At 36.3% G+C, this 27,745-nt stretch overlaps 1 protein-coding gene and 1 long non-coding RNA gene across 3 annotated transcripts; both read left to right on the plus strand.

Moving 5' to 3' along the window:
* Positions 1-157: 157 nt before the first annotated feature.
* ECA3 (endoplasmic reticulum-type calcium-transporting ATPase 3) lies at positions 158-27,745 on the plus strand. Of its 2 annotated transcripts, none has more exons than XM_086640334.1 (35): positions 158-562; positions 674-745; positions 862-912; positions 1,021-1,054; positions 2,226-2,243; positions 3,177-3,313; positions 3,508-3,582; positions 4,836-4,881; positions 9,833-9,892; positions 10,001-10,081; positions 11,333-11,418; positions 12,024-12,125; positions 12,487-12,540; positions 13,339-13,440; positions 15,520-15,578; positions 16,391-16,535; positions 16,608-16,715; positions 17,715-17,867; positions 17,978-18,082; positions 19,159-19,355; positions 19,752-19,863; positions 20,709-20,807; positions 20,898-21,043; positions 21,235-21,292; positions 21,842-21,934; positions 22,039-22,089; positions 22,535-22,666; positions 23,234-23,335; positions 23,596-23,650; positions 24,335-24,420; positions 24,765-24,913; positions 25,642-25,747; positions 25,839-25,892; positions 26,502-26,550; positions 27,272-27,745. In XM_086640334.1, the coding sequence occupies exons 2-35, from the start codon at positions 713-715 to the stop codon at positions 27,340-27,342; spliced, it is 3,009 nt and encodes a 1,002-aa protein (XP_086496460.1). In that variant the 5' UTR covers positions 158-562; positions 674-712; the 3' UTR covers positions 27,343-27,745. The 2 variants fall into 2 exon arrangements, with proteins under 2 accessions (XP_086496460.1, XP_086496459.1); XM_086640333.1 differs by having other exon boundaries at positions 287-562; positions 686-745.
* On the plus strand, positions 6,182-7,321 carry LOC147538082 (uncharacterized). Its single transcript, XR_015225185.1, has 4 exons — positions 6,182-6,329; positions 6,482-6,603; positions 6,827-7,069; positions 7,175-7,321. It is a non-coding gene; the product is annotated as an uncharacterized LOC147538082 (long non-coding RNA).

Consider the following 27,745-nt stretch of genomic DNA (forward strand, 5'->3'; position numbering starts at 1 on the left):
TGTACATATAGAGAGTGACAATCGAGCATTAATACTTTTCATCAATGGAAAAAGTGTTGGACTTCACTAGCAATCCAAAAATATTATGCATCAAGTGATGAACCTCAAAGACTAATTCTCAAGCACAATCTTCACCTTTGTTCCTAGAGAATGCAATGCTCAGGCAGATGCTCTTGCTAAATGGGGTCGTAGATACGGGCACAGGAAAATTTGGAATGTTGTACCTTCTTTTATTTTCGCAGTAAGACTTTGTATGCCGTGTTTTTTAATGTTAGTTCCTTTCATCAAAAAAGATTACGCTCGTGCCCCACACCCTCGTATCCTACATTATAACAATTGTAGAATACACGTTCCCTCTCCCCTTTTCACGTGACAATCATCGATTTCTGTCTAAATTTTTGTGTATCATTTCTTCCGGTTCACCTTATTTGTTACTGCAAGTGCCAGCCATCCCTCTACCCGCCTTTTCACGCCTAACGCACCATTAACGACCAGATTTACATCAAATTAATCTTATAAACCCTAATTGATCTCAAGTCGATGAAACTTCCTCTATCTTCAGGTGAAGTACAAATTGAATCTCTTACCCAAATTTCTGTTTCAGATCAGTTATAGAAAGTTGAAGTTTTCTAGTGTTCGTTCTCAGATCCTTCTTCGTAACCTTCTATTTCAGTTTCTTTTACAGATATTCTTCCAAAGTAGTGATATTCACATGGAGGACGCTTACGCTAGATCGGTTACAGAGGTAGATCTCATTCTATATACCTTCCAAATCGTACTTTATGTTTTTATCAGCGACAAGCTGAATCCAATTTTTGATTCTCAAATTTTGGAATTTCTTATGTCTTGTTTGATTGGTAGGTTTTAGAATTTTTTGGAGTTGATCCAACGAAAGGTCTAAGTGATTCTCAGGTATGACATTTTTCAAGCCTTTTGATCTCATTTGAAGTGAACTTCATTCCAACAGTCAATAGCTGTTACTCAGTTTTTTTTTATTGATTTGTGGTTCTTATTATGTAGGTTAAGGAAAATGCAAGATTATATGGAAGTAACGGTACAGTTTTTTTTTCTTTCATACTCAGTGCTTTCTTATTTCATTTGAACTTTGATGTTCTCTGCATGTTAAGCTCACTGTTATAAAACTATTAAAAGTGTTTGAGCTAGTGGAAATATGGAAATACATTATAAATCTCAAATTTTATAAAGGAGCTTTCTGTTAGATTTGTGGTCATCCAACTCAAAACCAGTTGGCAATGAGCGGAGTGGACCTAGTCATTATATTCTTGGTTGCTAGATAGCCCTTCTCCCATCTGGGACTATTCTCACAACTCAGCCTCATTAAACTTTTAAAGTACCACTACGTGAAGGCTCAAAAGCCGTCTTTCACCAAAAAATTGCTATTTAGCTCATTGGACGTATAATGCCATTGCTAGTTGGCAAAACCTATTTTGTACGTGTTTTTAGGCTTTTAGTCTAGGCCTTAGTGACAATGGGTGAAGGAAGTTAATTCCCCCAGCTATAGTGTGGAGCATTTTGAAGGATCGGAACAATAAGATTTTGAAGGACGCTAATGCGAACTCTAGGCTAGATGTGGATGATGTTAAAGCTGTAATTTTTGGTTGGGCCAGAAGACTACCATTATATAGTTTCTTTTCGTCTTAATATTAATTCAAAGTTTCAAAAAAAAAATGGGTGAAGGAAGTTAGGAAGGCATGATGTCAAGTTGGGGAGGAGGAAGAATACTGCCGTATATTGTTTTGGATAGCAAATTTGTAAGATAAGCTGTAACAAGCTTGTCTTTGTCACTACAATTGCAGATTAGATATTAGAATTCTTAAATATTAAACAATGACAATGCTTATGTGTTTTTCATAGACTTCTAGCGTGCTAGTTTTCTTCTAACAAGATTCAACAATTAAAAAGCACTTGTTTATTTTTCTAAGAAGAATCTATACTGACTGAAAGAAACTGTGCAAAGGAAGGCTACTGAATGAGGATAGCCGATAAAGAAACAACATTTCTCAAAGAACCATAAAATTAGAACTTAGTAATCAAAGCTTCCCAATCAATAGTAAAATCAAGACGAGACGCTTCAGAAGCCCAATTCATCTTCTCAAACCAAAGCTCACTTGTTATCTTTAAGTTATGTAATATTTTGAACTTGGATCTGATTCGTTTTTTTTCCTTTTCTCTTGTGCACGCTTCTCAAATCTCAATACCTGCAGTACTGCCACAAGAGAGAAGTAAGTGATTGCTAATTCCCTTCTTTGAGATATTGTTTGATTTTTCTGTTGTGTTTGGGAGAATTGCTTTACAAAAACCTAAAAGTGTACTTGGGAATTGGGATTATTGGTTGTTCGGCCAATGAAAGTCCCAAATTGCTGTGTGCTCTGCATAAAATCTGTTTCCATGTAATTTTTCATTTCCTTTATGAGACTGAACTGGTATTACCTTTTTTAGTTTAATGAAAACAACGTTAAAAAAGGAAAGCCAAGATATAGGTGTACTGCATCAGAATTTATGCCTTGGTTTTGTTGTTTTTTCCTCTCTTTTTATTTAACTCGTAGGTAGCAGAAGGGTAGAAGTGACCGAAGCATTCAAATCCTTTAACTTTATTGTGAAAAAATAATTCGCTATGCCGAATACAAACAAATTCAAAAAATATACTATTACTAGAATCAAATGCTTCGTTCAAAAAAAAAAAGACTCAAATGCCATTATAAATTTATACTACATTAAAATATATGAAATTGAAGCTACACCTTTTTACCACCTCGAGGCACCGCCTTGAATTGTCAGAGCAAACCGCATTGAGGCGGAAAAGCACTCTTTAAAACATTGAATCAAAACATGAATTGAGCTGGGCTTTTGTAGATCAGTTTCATATATTTTAGTGTAGATCAATTTCATATATCCTCCTTCCATTAGCGATTCTCTATCTCTCTCTCTCTCCCCCTCCCATTGTTCTTTATCCATCCATCTTTTTGTGTAAGCAAGCACCTTCATATGAAAAATAGTTTTGTTTATATTTGATGGTTGCACTGAGAAATTGGTCTAAATCTAAGTCTTTTTGTCACTAATAATAGAACACTTGCCCCCTGCCCCAACCCATCCTAGTAGTCTCTATAGGTAATGTTGTGCTTGTGTTAAGAAGGCAATCCTTCGTTTTACTGCAGGTACTCCCTTTTGGAAGCTGGTTTTGAAGCAGTTTGATGATTTGCTTGTTAAAATACTGATAGCTGCTGCAGTTATTTCATTTGTATTGGCTCTAATTGATGGAGAGACAGGCCTAACAGCATTCTTGGAACCTTCTGTAAGAAAACAAAACTGCTGTCTTTTCTTGTTTTATGAAGTTGCTTCGCTTTACAAATGTTACTTTAATTGTCTCGTATAAACTGTATAAAATTAGAAACAGAAAATGAAAGTTAATTCTCTCGCCTGGAAACTGACGTGCACATAAATGCTGCACATATCAATCACTTAATCTGGGTTTTGACATATGGACAGGTCATCTTGCTGATACTGGCAGCAAATGCGGCAGTTGGAGTAATTACGGAGACAAATGCTGAAAAAGCTCTCGAGGCAAGTCCTTATGTTCTCACATAAGTGAACTTGTATATCCCCAGTTGTGGCTAGACATGCTTCACTTCTTTGTTCGTGCAATTCTTATATTAACATGAACATGCTTGTAATGTTCAATAACTGCTTATTCTGTAGTTTTTTTTTTGAATAATTTGAATTAATATAAACGAAAAGGGAGAAACAAACAAGGAAAAGAAAAGCAAAAAAGCAAAGACAAGCCAATTTACATCAAGACGTCCTCCCACTTAGAGATAAAATTGAAACAAGACTTATCCCTAGCCCAAGCTATTTGCCTACTCCAATGAAATAGGATAACAAGTATATCTTCCAGTTCTAAACTAGATCGGCCAAGAGACTCTTTGAAGGTCTGATCATCCTGTCCAAAGGTCCCTCTTGATCCTATTCACAAACAAGCCATTCCATTATTCCAAGGCCTGAGAAATAGACCTTGGACTGCACCACTTACTACCGCAAGAAGAGATGAAGGACCAAAGGGGAGACGCTCTTGGGCAATGAAGGAGCAAATGATCCACCGATCCACCCTCCTCTTTGCAGCGGATGCATCTGTTAGGCCAAAGCATTCCTCTCTTCTGAAGCTGATCGATTGTTGGAAGTTTTCCCAGAACAGCAGCCCAAACCACGAAACTAACTCTAGGAGGCACTTTAGGCGACCACAGCGAGATGAACTTGAAGGAGTAGGTAGAGGGAGCCTGACCCTTAATTCTAGCGTAACACTGGTTAACCGACAAGTGTGCCATAGCCCAAAAAACTTCATGAACTCACCTATCTTTGAGAGGTGTGACTCCATTCTAGCTTTGCTACTAATTAGCTCATGATCTTCCGTTTTATATCTTTTCCTTTAAGGCTCAAAAACAGGAAGATCCTAGAACTAAGACAGGTACCTAGTAACTTCTCTTTTCATATCAGATATTATTACGAGTTACTTTAGGTCCATGAAAGAAAGATAACAGACTTCTCACTCAGAAATTGTCAACCAATTTCTTTATCTATTTGACAATATTCATATCAGCACATATATTACAAACACATGCATAATGATTGTTTGCTGTTTGGATGTTGGCTTATTTAACTGCTGATTAAGAGCTTTGAGCATTTTTATGTAAATAGCAGAGAAAACATGCAATTTTCAGAAAGGATGATCTTTCTCTCCTTTTCGTTCCTAAGAGATCTTATAAACCTTTTGATTTAGCATGCTATATTTCTGTATCTTAGTGTGGTTGACATCATTGTAGGAGCTACGAGCATATCAAGCTGATGTCGCAACCGTGCTAAGAAATGGTAAGCATACTTCCCTTATGTTTGAAAGATGTAGTTTGAAGTTTCTGAGTAGCAGTGATTCTAAATTGTGTATGAAACATGTGTCTTGATCTTTGGGATTGAGGTGCTGCATTTTCTTCCTTCGCGGAGCATAAAAGTATTTTGACTGACATTAGAAACTTAGATCAATGACCAGGGTTTAGAACCTAAAATATGAAGTCTAACTTCATCGGATGCCCAAGGAAGAAAGTCACTAGAAGCACTTGTTCTTTGTCTTGCCGTATAGCGTGTCATCTCTGCGATGCCTTTGTTGATACGCAATAAACTGCAGACAGGAGTAGTAGTGCTCAAACTGATTATGATCTAAGTTGAGTTGATATTGTTATTCATTTTATACAGAAGATTTCTCGGTACTAACGTAACATTTTCTGTTGCTTCACCTGTACCAAATTAGCTTTATGCTGGTAATTATCTAAGCTGCTCGGTGGATAATGTAAGCAGATCCAGAGTAGCTTTTTTAGAATAGAAAATAGGAACTTGGTATTACTCCAATCACCGTCAGCACCTTGATTTCTTGAAATAATACCAAGGGAAAGACTTGAGAGATCTTACACTAGAACATAAACTTCACTATACAGGCTAGACAGTTCCCCTTTTTGTAGTAGCTCATTTACACCCCTTTTCCTTTCTTAGGCAGCTACTAGACACTTCTTCATAACTCTAATACATTTCCTAGACAACTCATTAGTACTTGGTATTTAATACTATTTGACTAATTGGTTTTTCTAGACACTTGAATTAAAACTCATTTTAGAACTAATAATTTTTTTTTGAAACCTTGAATTAATTTTTATTGCAAAAGATGAAAAGTGGACTAGAGGGGACTATGTTACATCATCATAGCCTCCCAATTCAAAAGAAAATCATTATATGATTTCGCCTTAGCCCATTCGATAATCCTGCTCTAGTGCAACAATAGACCTTTTACATCTTCTACTCCTAGAGTACTATTTGGGTTTGAGTCTTTAAAGATCTTACCGCTTCTATTGTTCCATAGGCTCCAAATGGACAGATGATTGCCATGGGTACAATAACTTTTGTCTTCCCCTGGGGACTTTAAGATTTAACTATTGATGTATTGCTCGGTCCACTGAGAATGGTGTGAACCACTGATTTTTTTCGGCTTGCATGAAGTAATTCCATAATGCTCTGGCCACCTAGCAATGTAGAAATAGGCGTTCTGTTGTCTTTTCCTTTTCTTTGCATAGGATGAACCGGCTGGCAGACTGAAGCCCTTACCCCTTGAGCATCTTTGTTGTAGGAATTTTGTTAAGACACGTTACTCAGACGGTGAAGCTTACCGTAGGGGGGCATTGGTTTCTTCCAAATTACTATTTGAGACTGAATGACTAATTGACTACCCGTTAGTTGGGTCCTTTCAACCTCCGGTAACACTGCTTCGCCATAAGGTCTTCCTTCTCTTCTCCTCTTGCTTCCAAACATTGAAGTCTTCTTCATTCATGCTTTTGTCTTCCAAAATATCTGGGATTTATGTGAGGATGGGGATTTCCCAATCGCTGATCTTCCTTCTCAATTAAATAGTCCAAGTCCCATGTTTCAGGCATGGAGTTGTATTCCTGATGGTGGCTCTAAGCTCCAAACGTCGGTAATGGGGACTAGTCGGCAAACTGTGGCGTAGCTACCAGGCGAATGTCATTGGGACCAGTCGGATTTCATCGATTAGTATCCATAATTTATGCTTTAAAGTTACATTGAGTAAATAATTTAAAACAAAATAATAATACGATAATATCATTCAATGGTGCGATTCAACAAGAATTCCTTTTCTTTGGATGTACCTTGAAAATATAAACACACATAAGTATTAAAGAAATATTTAACTTATTAATTTAGTAAGTAAAAGTAAGATTATTAATTAAAATGTAACTTACATGATCAAATACAGAGTGGTGGCTAAGTGGTAGATGGCTGGAAATTTGACTCTCGAGCTACAAGTGTGACACCATTTGTCTTGCCAAAACTAAATGTGTCGCCCATCCCTAAGTTTCCATTTTGTCAGCCTATTAAGGCTTTCAATTTTATTCAGACTTTCTCCCCAAACCTCGCATCCATAAGGGATATTAAATACCATGTTCGACCAACCTCCCTTATCCTCCTCATACTTTTCAGCAATAATCTTGTACTGCAGGTCTGTTTTGCCCTTGTGAATCTCTATATTTATTTTGACAACAATGTTTGGGATTTTGTAATCTCCACTTCACCCTTCCTAAGATCGTGACGTATAATGTTCCAGGCCGCCCAGTGAATTCTCTGCTTATCTTCCTTATCATCCCATAAGAAGTCGCATATCTTTTTGTTTATAAAATTGTGGATACCCCTTGGACTCGATTGAAGACATAGAAAGTAAAGTGCAGAGGCAGAGAGCACCGCCTTGATCAGAGTAAGCTTTGCCCCTCTCAAAAGAGTTGTAGCCTTCCATGATGATAACTTTTGGTTTCAATGAATGGATCATAGTGCTTTGTTCCTGTAACCTTCTCTTAGCCTAGGTAATTGGTTTGGAGCTTTTCCATTTAAAAACTGAAACGCTCTATGTCATCTTAAATGTTCAATTGCTTTTGCTAGTTCGCTACCAGGTAAGTTTAAGATTTGTTGTAGTCCACCTTTTGTCCTGATGCGATCTTATACTAGACGAGTATGTCCTTCAGCTTCCTTAGTTGGATTGGATTTTCCCCCACGAAGAAAAGAATGTCATCTGCATATTGCAAGTGGTTGACTGGAGTGTCATTTGGCTTGCTTTCAATCCCTTGACCCACTCCTTCTCATCTGCCTGTTTCATACAAAGTTTAAGAACTTCAGTCATCAGAAGGAAAAGCAGAGGGGACAAGGGCCCCACCTGTCTATTCTCTGAAATGGTCTGACAGAAATATTGTTTATGAGAACGGAGAATGATGCTGAGGATATGCAGCCACACACCCATGACCTCCATTTGTACCCAAAGCCCATCTTCTCTACTATTTGGTACAACAATCCCAACTTACCCTGTCATAAGCTTTCTCCAAGTCGGTTTTGACAAATAAACCTGTTTCTCCTTCCTACTTGAACAATCAACTCATTGGCTATTCAGACTCTATGGAGGATCTGTCTGCCCCCTACGGAAGCTCCTTGGAAGGGGGATAGAACTAGGGAGTAATACGATGAATGCTTGATTCACTCTCTAGTCTATCGAGGTTGTAGCTAGGAATTCCTCCACCATGCCCATAAAGTCTCGTTTGATGATATACCGATATCTTTTTGAAAAATAAGATTGGAAATCCGTCTAGTCGAGGTGCTTTATCCTTGGCAAGCCCTTCTATTGGCCTTAAAACCTCCTCCTTTAAGTATCCCATCTCTAGGAAGGTGGAGGTTCCAGTTGCCTGTTACATGTTTTTGATTCCTAATGCTAACACTAGCCTAGATGTGGACGATGTAAAAGCTGTAATCTATGGGTGGGCTAGATGCCTACCCAAGTACAATCAACCTTCTTTCATAGATATAGTTAGAAATTGGGAGGCGTGGATGTCGCGAGAGATCCATTAGCCGCCCCCCGCCGCTTGTATAGTTCTTTTTCTCAATATTAACTCAAAGTTTCAAAAAAAAAAATGTTTTCAATTCCTAGACGCTACTGATTCGGTTCTTCGCGTAGTTCGATGAAGTACTTGATAGCTATTCGCTGGATATCTTCTTCTTCTTCGAGGCTTGGCCATCTTTCAATATTGTGCTAATCTTGTTTGTTCTTGCTCTGCATTTGATTATCTTATTGCAAGTAGGCCGAGTTTCTATTTCCTGCTTCCAACCATTGCATTCTAGATTTTGTGTCGAAGACTAATTTCCTCCAGGTTTAGCATCATTTTTAATTCTAGTTTCTTCTCTTTCGTTGCTAAGAAGTCTGGTGGGTCTAGTGGATTTTATTTCTCCTCCTTGTCCTGTTTGCTTATTTAATCTTGTATTGATCTGATCTTCTAATTAAAAGTCGAAACAACGAAATTTTTCTCTTGTTTATCCTTTAATTGTTGAAGCTTGCACCCGAGTCTCCTCTTATTTGGACCTTCTAGATTCGTCTCTTCCACCATTCTTTGGTTTTATCCTTGAACGCCGCATAGGTCAAGAATTTTGAAAGTTGTCTACGAAACACTTAAGACTTCAGATTATTAAAACCAAGTAAAAGAGAAGTATGATATGTTATCTCTATATAAGTTTGGACGATTTCCAAATAATGAACGCCTTTCACGCATCAAGGCATACTCAAGGCACCGCTCGCATCTTAGGAGCCTACCACCTTTCACTTAAGAGTTTATACTATGGTAGTAAAGTAGAAAAACTTGTTATGCCATGTTTTTACATAACTGATGTCATTTTCTTTACGAATTTCTTTTTTCGTATTTTACGCCTCAAGGCAAGCCTTGAGGCACCGCCTCGCCTTGTGGGAGCAAACTGCCATGAGGCGTAAAAATGTATTTTAAAACCCTGCCATGGCGTACCTTAGATTGTTGAGATTTAGTGTGTCCTCATCTTTCTATTTTTCTCTCCTTTTCTCCTGTCTTTCGACAGAGAGGGTAAGAAGTTCCCTAAGCTCGTTATACCATCCTTGGGAAGGTTTACAGTCTAACCCTATAATATCTCTTCTCGGAGATTTGTAAATCGTCCTCCTTGGAGAACGACCAGTAGAAATTTTGACCTAGGTCAAGCGGAGGTCAGATTTGATTCTGACCGGATCTCAGGACAATTTTGTTCACGGTGTCAGTCCTTCTCTCTGCTAAGGTTAAAAGGGGAGCTAAATGCTGATTTCAGAACTAAGAAACACTCATATTAATTGATTTGCATCACTGTAACAACTGTAAGCAGTTACTGTATCTGTCGATTTTTTTTTTTTTTTATTTTGTTTTATTGTTGTCACATGGAATTATCCATGCAGGTTGCTTCTCAATCCTACCTGCAACAGACCTTGTACCTGGGGATATAGTTGAAGTTGGAGGTATGCTACTCACTATAGATTAAGAGTCTTCATTTAGTGCTCCTGCTAAATTACTGCATTAGATGATCTTGATTGACATTTTTTGCGGTTTATCTTTTTGTGGAATAGTTGGATGTAAAATACCTGCTGATATGAGAATGACAGACATGCTAAGCAATCAACTTCGTGTTGATCAAGCAATCCTTACAGGTATCTTATTTCTTATTATATACCTGCATTGAAATAGTTTGCTTTCTGTAACTCTGTAAGTGTCAGTTAGGAGATTATTATTCAGTTATTGATTTTGAAATTTCATGTGCAAGACAATCTGTGGGTGCCTGCGTGGTTACTGTTTTTTTAATTTTCTGATGCGAAATAATCCATTTTTCTGTTAGTGGCTGATCTTAATACGGATAACGTGTATTTCAACTGTTTCCTTGCAAGTCAATTTCAATTTTAGAAAGCTGATATTAGAGGTTGGGATTCAATAGGTTGAACTGCTTTATCAATACAGAGATTGAGGAGTTTGAACTTCGAGTTGACTATGGTTGGTTTTGATAAAATGGGTTTAAGACGTATTTAGTATTGCTGGATCCCCTGGGAGGGTCGGCTAGGTTTGGTCTTCACTATCAGTTTTGTTCTCAGCAACTAACTATAAACACCGAGTTTTTTTACCTATTAATATCTTAAGCTCCTCCGGAGAATCTGGAAATAAGTTTACAGATTGCTTTCAGCTTGTAACTATGACTTCACGAGCATTACATCATAATATATTAACATGATCATGGAATCATGCTCAATTTTGTGTGTTGAACATGTGTTGGGGGTGCATGTGCTTGCATAACAGACTTGCCCTTATGCAATCAGATGCTGACAAGTAACTAAAACTGAAAATCTGGTGGACCATACTTGAAGGGGATGACTAAGCCAAAACTACTAATTGTTTGTCTCTCGAAGCAGCTTTAGATGAAATTCAGAATGACCAAAACTTGGATCACAGCCATCGGGAAATAAATAATAGGTCTTTAATGAAGAACTTAACAAAATTTAGTTAAAGTGTTAAACTATATACCATCAAAGGTAAATGCATCCATCATCATCAGGAAGGAAATGTAGGGATGGGATACGGTATCTGCCGGTAGGTTTTAAACCATTACTGGGTCGTGGGTCGCAGAGCTTCAGTTGAAGTCATATCCATTCTTTGGATATATAAAATATAATATATATAATGTATATTTAACATATATATATATTTAGTGTATATATAGTAATGCATACATATCACTACTCCTGTATGTAGTTCTGTCTTTATGTGTTTGCTTTGTATCTCCGAAAATTTGGGAAATGTGTGCAGTTTATCACTCTTTATATTGTTACTTAAGACCTCACTAAGGTCATTCATTTGTTGGTCCTCTCTTTGGTGACACCATAACTGAATTACATCTAATTGTTTAATATTAGGTGAGAGCTGCTCTGTGGCAAAAGATCTTGAATCGACCATAGCAACAAAAGCAGTATACCAGGATAAGAAAAACATTCTATTTTCGGTAAATATTGAAGAACACTTGTAGATATGTATTATGTTATATTATGTACCCTGGAGATGAAAAACAAATATGTCAGAGGCAGCATTGTGTTAATTTCCATTTTACACTCCGCACATGGCTGCTTGAAAAGAAATTCCAAGGGGAGGAGAGAAAAAAGATATATCGAGGGGAGGAGCAGAATAGCTGCACTCCGGTATAAGTTGGAAATATTTGCTGATGGGGTTTTACTTTCGTGAAATTGGATTGAACTGCGGACTAGATTTAACCATTTTACAAGAAATGGGATTTCCTGCTAAACCATGGGTGCTGCAGACTCTAAAAGTACACAAACATGCTATCTTTACGAGGGTAGCAACTATTTTCGAAAATTCTGTAGCTACAATTATTTTCTTAATCACATAGCCATGCCTTAATCTTAATCAAGTTGATTAGGTCCTACTATATATTGGGATAATTCCTTTAGTATCTTACAGTAGGTTATGAGCTTGTCAATAGTAACCTCTAGATGCAGACTTTCAAGTTCTACAATCTTTAATTGAATCTTTTTCATTTACCTTATCACCATTTTCTGTAATGCATATATTCCACCTTCTGCTAACTGCCAGGGTACAGTAGTAGTTGCTGGTAGAGCGAGAGCTGTTGTTGTTGGAGTTGGCTCGAACACAGCAATGGGTGGCATACGTGATGCAATGTTGAGAACTGAAGATGTAAGAACAATACTACTTCCATGTGCCTACGTTGCGTCTATTTTCTTTTGTTTTCCTGCTAACTTGTCAATTGTTCTGTCATTCGGTGTTTCGTAATGACTCCAACTCAGTTTCACCTCATGGAAACTAGTACTACTCCAAGATATCGAATGACTCTTTCTACAGTTTTTTCCTGAATTAGGATATTTATACGAACAATTAGACAAGACATTTACTCTGCATGAAAAGTAATATATATTCATTCAAATTTTCAAAAAAGTAATATATGTTTGATGATTATCTTCCTTCAACTGTATATGGGATAAGCTGTTTCTCAAATTTCATCAAGATTAATCTTAGTATATAATTTTCTTTAATGCAGGAAGCGACCCCATTGAAAAAGAAGCTTGACGAATTTGGTACTTTTCTGGCAAAGGTGATTCTCCTTGTCTACCTTGATATTTTTAAGTTCATGCTAAACTATGCTAAATCGTAATATCTCTGCGTTTCTTGTGAGTCTTTGGTAACTGAAATCTATAAAAGGCGCATAAGATGCACATCGAGACATACACCTTAAGGCAAAATAAAGTTGTACGCATCGGCGTCAGAACTTACGTCTCCGTGCAGTAGTAACTTTCTTTGTTTTTCTTTAACTTCTAGAGGTAGTCGTCCAAAGGGTAGAAGTGACCAAAAGCATTCATATCCTGTAACTTTAGTATTAAAGAATTAATTTTCTGTAGTACTACAAACAAATTCAATAAAATATACTGTTCTTTAATGCCTCGAGGCACCGCCTCGCATTGTCAAAGAAAACCGCATCGAGGCGTAAACACCCTTTTTTGAACTTGCAAATGGTTGGTTGGACTTTGGAGTGGGAGGCAAATGGTATACCATACATTTCATTGTCAATTTGGAGTCAGTTGGAGAACCTGACAATTTTGTACAAACTATGTTTGAAGGAACAAAAAACGGCCCACTTCGTGAAGTCCGCACTTGGTACTATGCATTCGTGGAGTCAATCATATTTACTTTTTCTCAAGAAGTGGTTGTAATGATAGCTTATCTCTAAAAGATACAGCATTTTCACTTGTCAGCTCCCAAGTGTAATGCGAGCACTTTACACATACTCTTATTTTGCTTTTATTAACATATACACGTATAGTTCGAAAACTGATTAATAACTTCAGTATTTACTTTTTCTCGTACTAGAAGGATTTATCGTGCTATCTTTCAGGTCATTGCTGGAATTTGTGTCCTTGTATGGATTGTAAACATCGGGCATTTCCGTGATCCTGCTCACGGTGGCTTCATGCGTGGTGCAATTCATTACTTTAAGGTATTCTGTTGCTGATCACATTTTGTCTTGCTAATGCTTTTCTATAAGGCTTGTTTAGCATTTCTTCCATTAGTTTCTTTGACATACTTTAGCTCCGTATCATTCCGGAGTGAACCCAGACAGAGTCACCCTTTGTGATTGAACAAGAGAAAGAGTATTATCTTAATATTTGAAATATAAACAAAACTGAGAAGCTAAAACAAAAAGCTAAAGTGTCACAATTTACCAATATAGCCTCCCAATTTAGAGGGGCCTGTACGATACCATCAGCTTCGAATTCCTCTTATCCTAAAAGTAGATTACCGTAAGAATCACCGCTTTATATTTTCAATGTCTACCCTTTCCCTGAAGATCTTTCTATAGGCCTCTTGTAAATCCCTATCTAACAGGGGTTCAAATTCCAAAGCTTTTAGCCGTCCTTTGGGGTACGAATACACCTCACTGTTCTTTTTTGTTTTTGAATATAAGTGAGTTGATTTTCACTTCCAATTTTGAAACAAGAGCACGCATAAATGGTTTTATTTAAGTATACTTTTTCATCTTAATACAACAACTTCGAGTCAAGATCTTTTAAGTTCAACTGTTACGGACACTAAATCGCACCTACACATAGAAATGCAAGATTTCATACAAAATCGTTCATATTTCGACATAATTAATATAAGTCTAAATTATAGCAGAAAATGATGGAAGAGAGATGAGAAAAAACGGGGCAAATGAAACCCCCCGAGATGAACATGAAATTTTTGAATAAAAACATTACCATTATAACATTATTATTTGCTGTTTTCTTCTTCTTCTCATGTTTATTTCCAAATCTTCTTCTAGTAGTAGTGAGAGTTTAGAGAGAGAGAGAACTGAGTTTGAGATAAAACAAGAGATAGAAAATCTGACGCTCTTGTTGTCTCTTAATCTCTCTAAATCTAGATTCACGCTCTCTCTCTTTCTTAAATGAAAGCCTCTAAGAGCATCTTCAGTGTTAAACTAAAAAAAAGAAGTCTAATTTTCGTATGTGTTAAGTCTTAGTTGAGATTCTCTTTCCTAGATGCCACTACTAAGATCCTCAATTCAAAAGACATCTCCAGTCAAACACTCTAAAAACTCAAAAACTACCTAGGTGGCATCTCCTAGATGGGTAGTTTTCTTTTTAATATAGAAAATGTTAATGTGGACAATTGAGGTCCTCAAGAGGAATCTCAAATATTGAGTTTCATCTTGGGACATCTTAAAATTAAATGCTCCCGCATCATCTTAAGACCTAAACTGAGTTTTGCATTGGAGATAGTTTTTCTTAAAACTCAAAAAATCCTAGTTGGCACTTACAGTTTTCATATCGACTCTTAATAAGTTAACTCTTTCTCTCTCTATTTTGAGAAAGTGGAGGAATCCTCTGTGCACCCAATATGCAGTTGCAGTCAAAACATTCATTAGCTACGATGATAAAATTGGGCAGTTGTCTTTGGCAAAGGTTGAACGTTGAAGTATAAATTTTAATATTTGAATCTGATAATGCATTTGGTTGAAATATTCTAACATTTTCTACTCAGCGCTTGAGAAAAGCTTCTAGTTTTCATTTCCATTACTCATCAATCATCATTAGAGAAAAGTAGCATGTTTCTTATGCTTCAGTATTGTTTAGTAATCTTGTATCAAAGAATTGCATCATATTCATATCACTTGCAACCGTATATAGTTCCTAAATGTGTAGCTATTTCCACACTGACCGAAGTTCCATTTCCAAGATAGTAGTAATATAGACCAAATTTGAAGTTTAATACCTTGCTCAAAACTTACCGATGCAAAGCAGAAATTGGTTTTTATTTCAACTTCTCATTTCCTTTCTAATCTGTGAATGTCCATGTTTACCAACTGGACCTTTATATTTGTTTAGAACATATATGTGTGTATGCACGTGTGTCGACCAGTTAATGGGATTATTACGTAAGGATATCGTCTCTTGTGTAGTTTGGTAATTTAATTCACTGTAGTTTCTTTTTGGTCACCATTCCCTTATTTAACTGATTATTTATTTTCCATACTGGTTTTTGTTACTTGATCTCATTTCATGTCACTGCCTAGATTGCAGTTGCTCTTGCTGTCGCCGCAATTCCCGAAGGGCTTCCAGCTGTTGTTACGACGTGAGTGCTTTGAATGTTCTCTTCATTATGTCATTTGAAAGCATTACACCATACACAAGACTATATGTTTATGCTATTAAGTTTTTGCACCTCAATCGAGTGATACCCATAATGGTTGTGTTTTCTGACTTGTCACATTTTCAGAGAACTGTTATGCCACACCGATATATTTTGAGAGTGCTATTACAAAGTATCGACCAAGTGATTAGTTATTATTATCAGGGTTGGTGAGCGATAGGCCCAAAATAAAAAAATATAATGGGTTTAAGGTCCAAACATAATAAAAAATAGGTAATGAATCCATCTTTTTGAATTTTTGGTTTTTCGACATGCAAATACACAAATGAATCAGTAACATGTTAAAGTGAAGGTGTAGATATGGGCAAGAACATGTTTGTTTTCTCACGCAACACAAACTAAGTTGCATGAAATTAAACAATAGAAGACTTAGGGTTATTTATGTTTTGTTTAATGCAGTATGATTATGGTGTCATGCAAAAAATTATTTGTTTGGTGAATCCCAATGTACAGTCCCATGCAAAAAATAATTTGTTTGGTGAATTTCAAAATGTTACAAATTTTGGACTTTTTGAGGATGTTTTGTTAATATTGGACTTATGGTGCTATTAAGGCCCATTTTTTGGGCCTTAGACCAAACATTTCTTATAAATACTACGCACGGCAAATATGAACATCCATGTAATTTTTTGTAGTGCTTTCTATTATAAAGGATAGCTAAACAAATTTATTGCCATGCCATTTAGCATTTTCTGGCGAATCTGCTTAGGCTTTTGTTCCCTTTCTCTGGTTAGGTGTTTGGCTCTTGGGACAAAAAGAATGGCTCGCTTGAATGCTATAGTAAGATCTTTGCCTTCTGTAGAGACCTTAGGATGCACAACTGTAATCTGCAGTGACAAAACTGGGACCCTCACTACCAACATGATGTCCGTTTCGAAGGTAATAATGTGACGTATCGATTTGTAGCTAATATTGCGAATCATGATCTATGCTTATACTATCACTATCTAGATATGTGTGCTTCATTCCGTGCACCGTGGCCCTGTTACTGCTGAATTTGGTATTAGTGGGACAACATATGCACCAGAAGGCGCAATTTTTGACAACGCGGGAATACAGGTAATATTATTGCTTGTTTGGGCTACTTGTTTCTTATATTCATCTGAAATAGTGAAGAGTGAAAAACTTTTGAAATGAAATGAACAACTGCCGTTCTGTACTACCACTTCTGTTAACAGTTTGCATGTTAGGTCAAAGTTCCTGATTGAAACAAGAAAAGTCTTATCATCGTGGCTTAATTGTATATTCAGTCTATGAGAACTAATTACTTGTATGAAGTTACTCATTTAGGGATAGTGATCATCATAAAGATCAGTCTTTTATGCATTTCCTATTTGCACTATCCATATGTATTCTATGCTAACTTTTTGAACTATAGACCTTTTCCAAGAAACTAGCTCGAAGAATGAACGTAAACAAAATGATCTGGTCTCCGCATTTGAGGCAGTCCTTTAAGGGGCCTTGAAGTCCTATTGTTTCGACACTTAAGTTCTTGCTTTTGTCTTCCTCTCCCGTTTTCCTATTATTGTTACTTCTTTTGAGTCGTGGCTGCCATGAAAATAAACTCGTATCTGCTGTTGCAGTCTATAACTACACTTGTACTCATCAGATAAATTACGTATCAAATATTTTACAGTTAGCAGTTCCATTTTATAATCATATTTTATGTCGAAACTTTGTTAAACTCCACTCATTAAACATATTATCTGCTTCACTGTTTAAATTACATTCTTTTTCAATATCCATACAATTTACTTTTTTAGTATCCTAATAGGTGATACAACAGAAAGGAGCTCTGTGTATCGACTAGGTTTCACCTCATCGAAGTAATTGTAGTAAAAAAAGAGAACTATGGCATATTAATGTCATCTCAAGAGTCCTGGTTATTGAAGTGGCATTCGGACATGTGATTATCTCTCTGATTTTAATTGCAGTATTTTGACTCGTGAAAAGTAGTTACATAAAGTACATTTCCATAATATAGTCGTAATAATTCCGGAAGTTCTTTCCAGATTTTACATCAGATTTGCTAATTTCCTACAAATTTGGTTTTTATAGCTCGACATCCCAGCTCAGTTCCCTTGCCTTCTCCACATAGCAATGTGTTCAGCTCTTTGCAACGAATCTACCTTACAGTATAACCCAGATAAGGGTAACTATGAAAAGATTGGTGAGTCAACTGAAGTAGCTCTCCGGGTACTAGCAGAAAAGGTTAGTTTCAGATGTTGTAACTCTAATGTAGGCGTCTATCAGAACGTGTGTAAGGTTTTCGTATTGTATACAAGGTTGACTAAAATGTTAATTCAATTATCTCTAATTAGGTCGGGCTTCCTGGTTATGATTCTATGCCGTCATCTCTACACATGCTGAGTAAGCACGAACGTGCATCTTACTGCAATCGTTACTGGGAGAATCAATTTAAAAAGGTATGATTCTCACTTTTCACTTAACTAAGATTTTGTTTCTTTCTCCTCCTTGTTCTAATATATTGATGCAAAGTAAAAACGTTCTCGTTTTTCGCTTGACTAAGATTTGCCTCCTGGCTATCAAGATAAAAAAAGTGAGTTTGACTAGCTGATAAAAAATGTAAATTACTAAATGAATTTGAAATCGGAAAGTCTGAGAAGTTTTGTTTGTCCCGGATTTGGTGTGTTGGCAGACTTCTAAAAGACCCAATTTCTTACATTTTCTAGGGAATACACACTGCCAGCTGTTTCTTAATTGTTCTATAATTATCATGCAACTGAATATTTATATGATGCAGCAGTTGCAAAATATATTTGTTATGCCATTAATTCTACATTTCTATTATATAATTTCATGATAGATATTGTTAGCGAAGACTCACATCGTGTGGCACTAGTATTATACTAATGGATTCTTCCATTATTCAATTCACAATGGAGGTTGACAATTTTAAGTCAATAATAATGTTCCGCTAGTTTCTGCTTTTAAGACTTGCTTAGTCTGACAACCTTATAGCTCGATAATTTCCTACCCTTTATTTGTTAATCACATTTAATTTTTATTAGGGTTTCATATTCTATTTGCTTGTCAAATAAGAAAGGAGAATATCAGATTGTTTTTCTATCATAGATATCCTCAATATAGTTGGCATTCCAAGAAATTTTCAACTAGTAGAGTTCCTCATCTAAATACATTTGAAAGATGTTGAGTTAGTTCGTTTCATTGACATGATTTGGTGCCAATTATGGTTATACATCCACATCTACGTGTTTATTCTTTCGGCCAGTTAAATGTAGGGATGGATTTCTTGTAAAAGTGCGTTTCTTGCAATAATTTCAAGAACAGCACAAATGGTTAAACATTTTTCGAGTTTGCGGTAAATGGAGGCAACAGTGTTTCGCGTTGCTTCATCCTTTTAGAAACATGTAAAATTTTGTACGAAAATTATGAACTCAAGATACCTGAAAAGGTAAATTAGGTTTTTTGTTTTTCAACATACAATTATATCTTTGCTTCAGATCTCATTCTTTTGCAGGTTTCTGTTTTGGAGTTCTCTCGTGACCGCAAAATGATGAGTGTTCTTTGCAGCCTAAAGCAACAAACTATTTTGTTTTCAAAAGGTGCTCCTGAGAGTATAATTTCAAGATGCACTAGTATTCTGTGCAATGATGATGGCTCTACAGTTCCACTAACCACAAATGTACGGGACGAACTGGAGTCCAGGTTCCACAGGTTATCTTTATGTCTTTCGATTGCTATTGACATCCTTATTTCTCTCCCTTTTGTTTTGTCTAGTGAAGTAGAAGATGTAGCTTATAAGTTGTACCATAAAGCCATAGACCAGTAAGTCGACGAAAAAATGGTTATGGATTTTTGGTGTTGTTGGTTGCATTCCTTTGCTATTTTCTTTAACAACAAAAAAGTGTCACACTTTCTATTGCAAATTCATCACAACCAGTATTTGTGAGTTTCAGCTTGAGCTGTGTGAGATGAAATCCTGGAGGAGCTATTGTAATGTCACCTCACGTGCATTGCTGTTCATAATTCTTGAAAAAACATTCCTTTCTTATTTTCGAATTATATGTTTTACTGTTTTCACCTACTCAATTTGATGTTATGATATTTCAGATTTGCACAGAAAGAAACCCTAAGATGCTTGGCTCTAGCTATGAAACGAACTCCCTTTGGTCAACAGACTCTTTCACTTGATGATGAAAAGGAGCTAACATTCATTGGATTGGTAGGTGATCTTCAAAATGGATTAACATAACTTAACATTACTGAACTTTTGGGTTATTATGTCAACAGAGCCAATTTTGATAACATCAAGTCACCATTCTTACACCTACTTAGTTTTGGGCTAAGAGGCAGAATTGGCATCTAACTTTATCTTGTAGAGATCTCACACTTAATTGGGAGGCAACTTTTTTCATTTTGTAACCTCTAGCTTTTCAGCTCTGTAGATAAGTCTTCTCGTAAACAACCTTTGTTACATCAATATAAAATTCTTGTCTTTGTTAAAAAAGTAACAACATTACTAACTTAACAAGCTTATAAGTTTTACCATGTACCATCTACCATGTAGGTAGCTCACTTTTGGATTTCACCATAGACAATTGCTTTTGTTGGGTGGATTCAGTTTTCTATGTATTTCTATAATCTATGTTACTGTTGTCAGAATCTGGCAAGTGGCCAGTCTGCTACTTGAGAATAGCGTTCTATAAATTTTACACGGTGCAGCATATAGGAACTGAAAACCTCACACGACTATTTATTGAATAGGAAATGGATCATAAACCTGTCTGGTCTTCTGTCAGCGACTAAAGTGAATATCAATAATTTCCTGTAGTAGTCATAGTTGGAATTCACCTCGTTTACGAATTTCTTTTCTTTGTCAGTTGGTTGAGGTATTAGTTCTGAAATGATGGTCTTGTGGCTTCGATATTACTTATGTAGCTTCTTAAGGATTTGATACACTTGACCACACGTCATCCTGGAACACAGTCTGAAAGTTGATTGTGATTTTGACATGCGGAGTCTATTTATCCATTTCCTTTCAAACTGAAGTACCTTTTTATTTGTAAGGTTGGAATGCTTGACCCTCCGAGAGATGAAGTAAGAAATGCTATGCTTTCATGTCTAACGGCGGGAATACGGGTTATTGTTGTCACTGGTGACAACAAGGTAGAAAACCACTACATCCTCTTACTTTCTTGTTTATTTTGTGGACCACTCCTTACTTATATATTCTGCTTTCCGACATGATAACTCCAGTCTACAGCAGAATCTTTATGCCGTCAAATAGGGGCCTTTGATCACTTGCAAGATTTTGGGGGACGCTCATATACGGCATCTGAGTTTGAAGAGCTCTCGCCCTTGCAGCAAACTTTGGCTTTACAGCGCATGGTCTTATTCACTAGGTATTTTAGATGTCAGATGTAAAAGATATTTTTTGAAGAGAAAGAAATTAATAATAAAAAGTTTTAAGGAATTCTGTTTTCTCTTGAAACATTAAAGTAATAATTTATTTGATACCTACCTCTTCACATGCATCTCAATTTTTTCCGTTTACAGATTTTTGTGACTTATGCAATTTATCCCCGTATTGTAGGGTTGAACCATCTCACAAAAAGATGCTGGTTGAAGCCCTGCAGCACCAAAATGAAGTGGTAAGTTTCCAAGTACTCATCTGTCTGATGTCATATGTGTGCTGATGGAAAATGGAGTCCCGAGTTCTGTTTATTTCGTTTTAGTTAGTGTACTCTGGTAAGACGTCATCGACATGTTACTACATAATTGAGGAAATACAGCTACTGTCTTCACCACCTCCATGCTGTAAACAAATTCCACGGATCACAATTGTTTGGCCATTGAAGCTTTCAGATTCTGTTGTCAGGTCTAGAAATTACAGTTGGCCAAAGGTCCTTATTCTTACTGCAAATTCCATTTCTTATGAACTATCTACTGGTGGAAAGCTGCATAATGCTTCCATATTAGGTCAGTTTTGGCAACTGTATGATATACTCGTGCACTTCTATATCTACAGAGTTTGTAGATAGAGGTAATATTTCACAGTTAAATCTACTTTGTATGATGCAGTGAGTTTCAGTTGTCTGTTGAAACTCCTTAGTTAAATTATTTATATATTACCTTCTTGTTGCATCTTCTACATTATCCTTTTACTTTGGAAAATAAAATTCAAAATGTTTATGCTTAAGGTTGCAATGACTGGTGATGGTGTCAATGATGCACCGGCACTGAAGAAGGCAGATATTGGGATTGCCATGGGATCAGGGACAGCAGTTGCAAAGGTATGCCCTTTCATTTGTCTCTCTCTCTCTACATTATCATGAATCTAATTTATGTTACTTGATACACGAACTGATTTTTGTAAAAAGTGATTGTTATCTTACAGAGTGCTTCAGACATGGTGTTGGCAGATGATAATTTTGCTTCAGTTGTCGCGGTAAATATGATCCAACTTATAATGCATTGGTTTTTCATCATTTTCATGCAGTGTACTAAGAAATTACACCTAAAGTTTGATAGAAGACCCCTAGAATGGTTTGGTACACATTACGGGTAACAGCCTATCTTCCAAATAAAAATGTTCCCTGTTTTTGCCTAGAACAAGTACACATCATCGCCATGTGTTGAAGATTACACTTTGTTTATAGTTGCATGCGACATGAATATGTAAGAATCCGGAGTATGTTTATTAGAAGAATGACCATTTTCTTTGCATGCGACATGAATATTTCCATCCTAACCGAAACTCGATTTATAAAGTTCTTCAGGTTAGGAATTCATGAAAATCAAAATCTAATGCCTTGTCCTTACATCATATAATTTGGCATCATGTCCATTTATTTATCATGATTTTGATGATGTCCAAATGTAGCTTAGTGCAGGCTGTTGCAGAAGGAAGGGCCATATATAATAACACTAAACAGTTTATTCGGTACATGATATCGTCAAACATTGGTGAAGTAGTTTGTATTTTTGTTGCTGCTGTACTCGGAATACCAGAAACTCTTGTCCCTGTAAGTATTATTCAGTTGTCATTACCTTCTAGAGAAATTGCAATTTACAAATTTGCTGCTCTTTACTTTGACACTGTAAAAGTGCATATTCTCTCCACTAAGCCAATACCTCACACTTCCATGTAATTTAGTTCATATGTTAGAGATTCAAACGTTCTAATTCATATAGAGTAGAACATGAAGCATTTGGTGGAAAATTTTTGTCAAGAAAAGTTCAGATATGTAATTCACATAAACATATAGATTTATAAGACTGCAAGTCAAAGGACGTTTCGGGATAAAGACTAAACCCGTAAGGCTTCTTGGCAAGTGTTGTGAACTTGATGGGGTGGAAGCAACATGACCATACAAATAACAAAGTAGGACCCACTCTCAGATTATTGTTACTTCCCTTAGTCGGAACTTTCTAGAACGAACGGAAAGACATATAATCGTATATAGCAGGATAGCTGCATCCTGACCAACTTATTTTACTCCATGCATCGTACCTTTCACTATACTGCTCATGCTTAAGCTGTAACTTAAAACAATAGGCACTTTCTATATTATTGACCTTTTTACCTTCAGGTGCAACTACTTTGGGTTAATCTGGTTACTGATGGATTGCCTGCCACTGCTATTGGCTTCAATAAGCAAGACTCGGATGTGATGAAATCTAAACCTCGTAAGGTATTTTTTTAACATGTCATGGTCTTAGCGATGTTCTCAATACCTTTCTTATTTCTTTTACTAGTATTATCTCACGTTACTTGGCAGTTTCATTGGTGTTTATTTTGCAATTATAATACCTTTCTTATTTCTATTACTGGTTAGAAACTTAAAACGCAAACACTGATTTAATTTTCGCATGAAATTCCTTTTATTTTTTTCCCCTTGTTTCGTCTTCTTTTTCTTGTTAACTTTATGTATTATTATGTTCTTTTATGCAGGTCAATGAAGCTGTTGTAAGTGGGTGGTTATTTTTCCGTTATTTGGTAATTGGAGGTAGGCGGCAGATTGAATCTCAAATTACTAGTTCAGTGATAATTTGCTCTCTATGTGGTTCATTTCCTTTTTTTTAACTGAAAATTCAAATGAATTGTATTGAGAAAAACAGGAAACAAGGATACCTAGGTTTTATGAACAACCTAGGATATTAAAAAACAAAAATTACAATGTTGCTACAATGGCATCCCAATTATACATACAACAAAAAAAATTATACATACAATTGATTTCCTCGCATTCCCTGACTTGGCACTAGTAAACTATATAAATACATATGTACCTGTTATTCTATCAGATAAAAGAAGCTCTCACTATGCACTTTTAATCAACGTTGCTTACAAGATGGCCTGAAGAGAGTATAATATTCTGAACTGAGAAATTTGCTGTTGTCCGGTACCTGAAATAAATAGCTAACAAATGGACTGGCTTCACCTCTAAGTTTCCGTTAAATCCAGTTAAACTATAGATGCTATTGGATGAATGGTATTTATCTCTCCTCGCTTTGGCGGCTTCAAGGGCACGCCATCGTATCATTGCAAATGAAATTTTCTTGATAAACCGTGTTGCATGTCGAATCCAGTTTAACCTTATTGCCACATGTTTGATTTTGAATTCTATCGATGAACCTGGGTGTGTTTCCTGTGCTCTACAAATAACTAAATTTTTATTTTACTATTGCAGCTTATGTTGGCCTTGCAACAGTTGCTGGATTCATTTGGTGGTTTGTTTATGCCGAGAGTGGTCCCAAGTTATCATATTATGAATTGGTGAATTGCTATACATAATTGTTTTTGTTTAATTTCATGCTAGCGAGAGTGAGAATTTATGTTGGGTTAGGTAGTATTTACTCAAAGCATGCTATCCTATTATATTGAATGTATTCTCCCTTGAGATTTTACCTCCATTGAGTTGCGGTAGCGTGACGTTAACACCAGTACGGGTGTTGGGGGTATCCATATTACATAGATCGTCATGCAATTGGCTTCATTCATTTATTGACGATTGCTTGGTCGACTGCTCGATCTTTCTTCATTTAATAGGCCAGTAGAAAATGCTTTCCAAATTCTTGACTCACTCGGTAAACAATCTCTACTGTTTGCTGTAATCTCAGATTAGTTTTGATACTTGTTCAACGAGGGAGACAACATATTCATGCGATATATTTGTTGATCGGCATCCTTCTACAGTATCAATGACTGTCTTGGTCGTTGTGGAGATGTTCAACGCTTTGAATAACCTTAGCGAAAATCAATCTCTTCTGTAAGTACTTAAGTTCATATGACGCTCCATTATTGTGTAAGAAAATGTATGATTTTAAAGTATGTAAATGGTCTCTGGTAACTCTACTTGTTACCTGACATACTCTTTCTCATTTATGGTATTATTCGAATTGGTCCCGGATTCATTATACCTATCACAAATAACTCTACTAGATGATAAGGGAACCTTTACTTTCTTGGGTTTTTTCCTCTATTGTTACACCAAATGAAGTCTAGGAGGATCAATCTATCACCCATGGCACAGAAAAATGAGTATTAGTTTATTTTTATTAGGATATTTTGGCGTTCTCCCAGTCAAATTTGTGGAGCAGTATGGTATTATCTGAAGACCCACACCAAAGAAGTTGAGACTATGTACATCTCTTTTCTCTGGTGGTATTGAACCTTGATATGGGTCCTTTAATTACAACTGAATATATTTCTACTCTATGTTAAACCAGCTACATGAAATTTAGCAGTACTAAAAATGACAGAGCTTCCTATTTTGCTCCAAGGTTACTAGCTCTCTTTTGATAGCAGTTTGCGGAGGTGCCAAAACTATGTTAAAGCAGATTTATTATATTTTTTGAGGTCTTTTTATTCGAAAGACTACCTTTTATAGGTTTCAGGAAACGGTGGCTTCCCATACACTATTTGTTTATGTTCTTTCTTTACGATGCCAGCTTTACATTATATACTGACTCATTCTTTCTATTTTACATATGGCAGTGTAATTTTTCCTTGGAGTAATTTGTGGCTTGTTGGATCTATTGTCCTAACTATGATCCTTCACGTGCTAATCTTGTACATCCACCCGCTTTCAGTTCTTTTTTCTGTAAGTATCTACCACTTGTATTCATTATCAAGTGTTTCAATGAGGATAAATTTATATTAGGACCAAATTTATTATAACTTCTCTTTTGCAGGTGACACCATTGTCATGGGCTGATTGGGCTGTCGTGCTATATCTTTCTTTTCCTGTTAGTATTTCGTCTTTTCATCTTAACTCTTGGTTTACTAATTATTTAGTAACATCTAGCATTTCATTTAAAAGTTTAAGATTGATCAACAGATATTACTTTGTTAAATTGAAGCAAGTTTATTGAGCTCGTCGCAGATCTTTGTTTTTCCCTGCATAAGTAGTCGCCTAGTCAGTTGTTTTTAACAAGATTTAGATCTCCAATGCCCCATTCAGATTATCATAAATGATTCCCACATCTGACAACACTACCCCATTTCTTGTTAACTCGTTAATTTTTGGCAGTAATCGTGGAATATGTTGAGATTGTCACATGACAAGGTGACCCCATGATTCCATTTAGTTGCGTTGTGCGTTTTTGGTGAGAACTACACGATTTTAGCTCATATCCAGATGCTGTTTGAAACCCATGCCTGGGAAGACCCTTTTAATACAGAATGTGTTCACATCTTTTTTTTTTTTACAAATCTCTACAAATTGATCATTTTAATGTGATACAAATCTTTTGATGCTCTCAGACGGCTTTCACTGCCCCTTTTGCCTCATATGTACCTTTCTGCAATTTTATCCTTATGTTTTCCTGGTCTCACTTTGTTTTTCTGTTGAATAGGTAATTATAATTGACGAGATACTGAAGTTTTTCTCAAGAAATTCCAGAGGTAATGTTTCTCTATAGTACTTGAGTTTATCTTAGACAACTTTCTCGATTTATAGTTCGTCTACTATATGCACATGCATGTAGTATCGAGATTTCTCCAACCTGTAAAGAAATCAGTATGTTGATTGATCTCATAATGTAATTACTACCGTTGACCACTCTGTCATCTATTCTCCATACCTCAGGCCCAAACACTTCGGGCCCATGCGCTTGAGGCCCATATGGTATACGGTTCATTTTTACGGCATACGGTTGCATCTCTTTAGTCGTGTCTGCCTTTTCTTCTTGAGCATTGGTTTGCTTGTAAGACTGTTGATATGCCCAAAACCATATTTCACTTTTGGTCCTTTTAATAATTATATGAAATTTAAGCAGTTGGAACGGGATCGTCTAGCCCACCTTCCCAATCCGCCACCATCCCAGTCCACCATAACGGGATCGGTTCGGGATCATCTGTGGATCGATCACCCTCCAAACTATGCATACATAATTATAGACATATTTGTACATTCTCTCTCTCTCTACCCGGATTCTAATACGGTGGATCAGGCAATCCCAACTGCGTATATATGAGTACCTAGAACTAGAGTAACAGCACACGGCGAGTGCTGACCATTTAATTTCAAATCATGTACACAGCTGCTATTCACATTTATATAGTTTTTTAGTTGCGTTTGAATATGTTATTTTGTTTGAACTTTGTTTTTCCTGTGGAGATATAGGTACGAGATTCAATCTCAGATTCATGAGGAGACCTGATTTACTTCCAAAGAGGGAAGTTCGTGACAAGTAATGGTTGGTGCCCTGAACCAAACTAGGCATATACACCAAGGACTCGATGGTTGAAGTTTTCATCCTTTAGTTCGACTCCCGAGGAAACTCAGTTCGATTGAGAATAGAGTTCTGGTTGTACACTCTTAATCTAAATCCTGCAATATATAGAGCTACCATTAGTAGCATCAGTATGGGCAACAGAAGCAGAGTTTATTTTGCAACAAATAGGGAACGAGGGCTCTTCTCGAAGTGAGAGCACTTCGGATTTATTTAAACATTACTATGATCGGTAGTTAATCAAAATGAGGATATAGGCAATGTATGAATGATTTTGTTGTTTTTACTGTATTTTTGTTGTTCTTAGCTTAACCAAATATATATTGAAAGGAGAAGTTTTAGACATCAAAAGTTCAAGGAGAAAA

Source organism: Eschscholzia californica, unplaced genomic scaffold (assembly GCF_041429995.1).
Source record: "Eschscholzia californica isolate CP2 unplaced genomic scaffold, dmEscCali1.0.p SCAF_5, whole genome shotgun sequence".
Classification (NCBI taxonomy): domain Eukaryota; kingdom Viridiplantae; phylum Streptophyta; class Magnoliopsida; order Ranunculales; family Papaveraceae; genus Eschscholzia; species Eschscholzia californica.

What these genes read in the sequence shown, in the direction of transcription:
- ECA3 (XM_086640334.1), top strand. Translation starts at nt 713, where the DNA reads ATGGAGGACGCTTACGCTAGATCGGTTACAGAG. An exon ending in CAGGGACAGCAGTTGCAAAG is followed by an intron (nt 21,935 to 22,038) that starts GTATGCCCTTTC and finishes GTTATCTTACAG; the next exon opens with AGTGCTTCAGACATGGTGTT. An exon ending in TTTCTCAAGAAATTCCAGAG is followed by an intron (nt 26,551 to 27,271) that starts GTAATGTTTCTC and finishes GTGGAGATATAG; the next exon opens with GTACGAGATTCAATCTCAGA.